The 5,732-nt window shown below is 31.9% G+C and overlaps 1 protein-coding gene across 1 annotated transcript; it reads left to right on the top strand.

Annotated features, from left to right (window-relative positions):
• Window positions 1–3,340: 3,340 nt before the first annotated feature.
• On the top strand, window positions 3,341–4,513 carry Tent5d (terminal nucleotidyltransferase 5D). Its single transcript, XM_005366728.2, has one exon. It carries the CDS (start codon window positions 3,341–3,343, stop codon window positions 4,511–4,513), a length of 1,173 nt encoding a protein of 390 aa, XP_005366785.1.
• The last annotated feature ends 1,219 nt before the right edge of the window (window positions 4,514–5,732 follow it).

Genomic DNA, 5,732 nt, shown 5'->3' with positions numbered 1-5,732 from the left:
ACTAATGTCCATTTCCTTATTTAACTCCAGGTGGATACCAATCTTGAAGGTTTCCAAAATAGGAGACATCTACTTCTACATATAAGCATTTTCTATAGCTAAGGTAACTAGCAACATTTGTCTTAGAATCATTGCACAAGTTTTAGACTTTGTTAGACTTTACATCTAGTTGAAAAATATTATTAGACTATTAGGATGCTTATAAAACCCTAATTTTAAAATTTGCTTGAATTGGAATTCTCTGTTTTATTCACTACAATTTTTAAAATTTATTTTGTTGTGATAAGAGGTCAGTATGAAGTGTCTTTCTCATTTTCTCTATCTAATCTTTTGAGAAAAGGTCTTCTCACTGAATCTAGAACTTACCATTTCAGCTCTACTGGCTGGTTAGTGAGGCTTTGAGAATTCATGTGTCGCCATCTTCCCAGCTCTGTGGTTATAAACATGCACTGCCATGCCTGCTTCTTATATTGGTGCTGTACATAAAACCCAGATTCTCATGTTTACACAGTACTTTTCCCAGTGAGCCATAGCCCAGCTTTTAGGGTAGATTTTGGTTTTGGTTTTTTAATGAAATGGAATTAGCCAAGTCATGACATGAGTTATTCCTGTTGATAGTAATGGTCCTTGATCATTTCTTCTAAGTTTCCTTTAGTAATAGGATTCTTAAATTATAGCTGCATCAGTACCATCTGAGAAGAATGTATTCAGATTTCCCTTTTAAATGCTTATTCAGAAACTCTGGAAATGGGACTGAGAAGTATTTCACAAAACTGTATGTATGTGACGATGCATCATGGAAGATAAGAACTTCTATTTCAGAGCAAGTGTTTTAGCATCATTTATTTAGTGTATATATCTATACATGTATACATAGAGCTTGTAAGATTATGATTAGAATATCAGTTTGTGTGTAATATGTATCTAAATACTCTTTTGTTTTTTCTTCTTTTTCAGATTGGTTGCCTCATGACTTACTCTGTAGGATGAAAATTCATATCTTCTCTGAAATATCTACTCAGTCATCACATTGACCCTATAGAGTTCTTGAAGGTTATCTTTACAACGGAAATTGTAAGTCATTCTTCTGTCTCCTTGAAGATAACTTCTCATATTAATAGAGCTGAAAAATTATTAGTGAGTTTTCGCTTTTATTTTTGTGGTCAGAAGCATAATAAATGTGTGTGGTAAGGAAAACACATTGTAATTTATTATACAAATGACCGTTTCTGACCCTTTGTGAGATAACGACAATTCACTTGCCTTATTTGTATTTCAGATTAATTCAACCAATTAAATAATGGAAACAACTTAGTTTCCATTTCAATGTCTACTAGAGTCATATATATTATTATATCTTATTTATTATAGACACACCAATATTAATTAAGATAGATAAGAAATGTGTTAGCTTAAAAAATAAATAAATTGGAAGAAGTTAGAAACTCAAGATCTTCAGGAATGAACTAATAGGAACCTCATATTTTAAGAATTCAGTGTGTGACTATAAGTGTGTATATATTGTGTATGTGTGAATATATGTGTGTATGTATATATATATGTATATTACGCATATGATATGTTATGGTAATTATGATGTTTTAAAATTTTGTGACTCATTTCTTGAGCATATAATTTAACTACAGATGGCGAGAAAATGGTAATTTAAAAAATTCTTCAGTTAGAATGTGGATGACAGTTGTATGGCTGGGGCAAAAAGTGGCACCAAGATTTAACCCTTCTGCTTGTGCTGGCTTTTTTGGAACCTATTTTCTTTGGATGGATACCTTGCTCAGCCTAGATATAGTAGGGAGTACTTTGAACCTTCCTCAAAGCAATGTGCCTTATCCTTTCTGAAGAGTGGGTGGGAGTGGGGTGGGGAGTTAGGTGGAGGGCGTAGGAGGAGGGGAGAGAGTGGGAACTGGAATTAGTATGTAAAATGAAAAAAAGATAGTTTGTTTTCTTTTTTAAATAAAATAAAAATTCTTCATTCAATAATAATAAGCTAATTTAATAAAAAGAGTTTATGTAAAATAGAAGTTTATTTAGTTGTAGCAAGAGAATACTAAAAAATATGAACCAGTTATTTAAAAATACCATTTAGATAGTTGAAACATATACTGATCAATAACAGCATTCCTCACATCCTAGCAAATTGACTTCATGTGTTTATATTTAACAAATGCTAATAATAAATTATTATGCACACACACACACATATATATACATATGTATAAACATATACATTCTTACATCTTCAGGCTAGTCTATGTACTAGAAGACAGAATCATTAGCATAGGTGTCAAGTGAAAAATAGAATGCTGTACACTGATGAGCAGTTTCTCAATACCACATTTCTAGCAAAAAGTGAAAAGAAATGTTAATCTTTGTTTTCTTTGGAAGATCTTAGTATGCTTTTGCCTGGGAAACAAAGTGCTTTTTCCTTCCTTTCTCCTATAGTATCTATGTGTAGATCTAGGATATTAAGTATCTCATCCTAATAATTTGTTTTATGTAAAAGACACCTTTTTGATCACTTGCTCATTTATTCTGGCAGTTAGTTCATTTAATCTTGATTTGGTTGACTATTTCCATATAAAGTTCCCATGGACTTCTATACAGAAAATATTTCTTAATATTGAAGAAAGTATGTATATCAATAACAATCTCTTCTCACAGATTGTAAGACTAGTATTAAGCCATTAAATTTTTTTATTTTTTACTAATATTCAGAAAGGAAATTAATAAAATAGAAATTTCCATTTTCAAAAATAATTTGAATATTAAGGAAGAATTTTAAAATTTAAAATCAGACACCCTAGATGTTTTTAAGACTCAAGAATCTTATGCTTCTCTAAAGTCAATACGGACTTTGTGAATGATTTTATAATTATAGAATTAAAGTTACTTTATTGTATATTAGTTGCACTTTGTTCATGATATCTCATCTTAACTTAAGTTATTGACAGTTTGCCTCACTGTTGTACTATGATTATCCTATAAGTATTTATATGACCACACACCATCATTATCGTGTTTATATGAGGAAAAAATAGAAAAGAAGACCATTTTTATCTTATGAATTACATATTTGCAGTTAATCTCTGAAAAATCTGTTTGAACTTACTAATGAACCAAAGATTTGATATCTTTGTGACTTTTATTTGTCCATATTTAAGAATGATTATATCCATTAATAACATCCTAGTATTCACTTTGTTTCTTATAGAGGGTAAATCTGTTTTGAATCTTTTCATTTGCTTTAGGTGTAATCTTAGTTTTAAGATGCTGACATTTTCTAATATTCTTCTTACCCCGTAGTTAATCTATTGACTTCATAATGTCAGAGATCAGATTCAGCAATCTCACTTGGGATCACATCATAACACTGGATCGCGTGTTAGATGAAGTAATCCCAATCCATGGAAGGGGCAATTTCCCCACACTGGAGGTAAAACCGAAAGATATTGTTCATGTTGTGAAAGATGAACTAATAAAGCAGGGTATTATTGTTAAAGATACCAGACTGAACGGCTCTACAGCAAGTTACATACTTGCAAGTCATAATGGAATCAGCTATAAAGATCTGGACATTATTTTTGGTGTTGATCTGCCAAGTGATCAAGAATTTCATGTTGTTAAGGATGCAGTTTTAGGCTGTCTACTTGACTTTTTACCAAAAGGTGTTAAAAAAGAAAAGATTACCATAAAGACAATGAAAGAAGCATATGTGCAGAAAATGGTCAAAATCTGCAATAACAGTGATCGTTGGAGTCTCATCTCTCTTTCAAATAACACTGGGAAGAATGTAGAACTAAAATTTGTGAATTCACTCAGACGACAATTTGAATTTAGTGTAGATTCTTTTCAAATTCTTTTGGATTCCATGTTAGATTTCTATAGTGTCCCAAATGCTAAGCTAACCAAAGAATCCTGTCCTGTTGTGGTGGCTGAAAGTATGTATGGAGACTTCCAGGAAGCAATGATACACTTGAAATACAAGCTTATATCTACCAGAAAACCTGAAGAGATCAGAGGTGGTGGCCTTTTGAAATACAGCAATTTGTTAGTCCGTGACTTCAAACCAGCTTGTCAAACAGAAATTAAGACTCTGGAACGTTATATGTGTTCTAGATTTTTCATTGATTTTCCTGATGTAGCAGAACAGCAAAAGAAAATTGAATCATACCTCCGCAACCATTTCATAGGTGAAGATAAAAGCAAGTATGAGTATCTTATTACCTTGCATGGTATTGTGAACCAAAGCACTGTCTGCCTCATGGATTATGAAAGAAGGCAGACTCTTAATATGATCACCCTTTTGGCTTTGAAAGTACTTGGAGAACAGAATATACTACCCAATACAGACAATGTAACTTGTTTTTACCAACCTGCTCCATACCTAGTTTTTGAGGGAGGGTACCCAACTTATTATATAGCATCTGGGCTGCCAATTGTTTACTTTCAGCCATGTCCCAGAGTGCGGTTTCCAGCACAAAATTATATGATGTAAGAAGTACGCATACCAGAAGCATTACTTAAGTACATATGAAAAGGAATTTTCCAAATTCTGTAAAAATTAAGATCTATTTTTGTGTAGTTGTCAACTATTTTTCACCAAATGCAGCTTAAATTATGATAGTAGATTAGGTATCATCTCTAAACTCATTTTTAAGTGATCTTCAAATGTTGGGACTGCAAAAACTTTCAAATGTTTTGGAGTAAATACTTTCAATGATCTTTCTAATCTTACTGACACTTAAGACAAAATTCGGTGCAACCAGTATGTTAAAGTTGTCTGCATCTTTAGCTAAAGATAAAAGAACACTTCACGTGTTTTAAAATGGAGATACATATTGAAGACATGTTTAAACATCTTTATGTCCAGTTAGTTCCTTGTTAAACTGTTTGCTTCATCAGCAAATAATTACATGAACTTTTAGTGCTTAAACTGAAAATAAGTGATTGCAATGATAACAAATTTAAATGACGTTAAAACAATAGATTATAAACCTGCGTTTCCCAATAGAATGTGTTGGGTTGAAAATATGGCTAAAGTTTGAAGGACCACTGGAAAAAATGTGCTGGAAAACAGTAATTATGCATCATATAGCAAGAATTTAGCTGATCTGTGGATTGAAAACAAACCTGTAATCTGAACAGTCAGCAAGAGAACTTATTATGCAGAGTTTCTGGCACTTAAATAAGTTGAAAAGAAAAAATAACCAACTCTGAATGTGCAACTATTTTATCATCATCTCCTAAGAAGAAACTAAACGGGACAAAAAAGAGAAATACTGCCCCCAACTATGAAAAGTTAGAGAATTCTGTCATAACATTTCAATTTTTTTAAAGTTTTATTTTATTTATTTTTGTTTTTTAAAAGAAAACAAACTATCTTTTTTTCATTTTACACACCAATCCCAGTTCTCATTTCCTCCCCTCCTCCCAGTCTCTCCACTTACCTCCCCACCTGACCCCTCCATAAGGGAACATTTCAAATTTTTGGCTTATTTGATTAACATTCTAACACATCTGGGCAATTTTCATCATTAGTAATTAAAAGTACTTAGGACCAAATGAAGCACTTTCACTTTTCCTATCGCAAAGCCTGATTTGTACTGTGTTCTTTGATGTTAAATTTCAGTTAACACCATATTTTGTTCAGTGATTGTCTATACTTACCATTATTCTGAATATTTATTCAGTAACAACATATGTCCACTAGTAAA

Source organism: Microtus ochrogaster, unplaced genomic scaffold (assembly GCF_000317375.1).
Source record: "Microtus ochrogaster isolate Prairie Vole_2 unplaced genomic scaffold, MicOch1.0 UNK13, whole genome shotgun sequence".
NCBI lineage: Eukaryota > Metazoa > Chordata > Mammalia > Rodentia > Cricetidae > Microtus > Microtus ochrogaster.
This window is presented reverse-complemented; position numbering and strand designations above follow the sequence as displayed.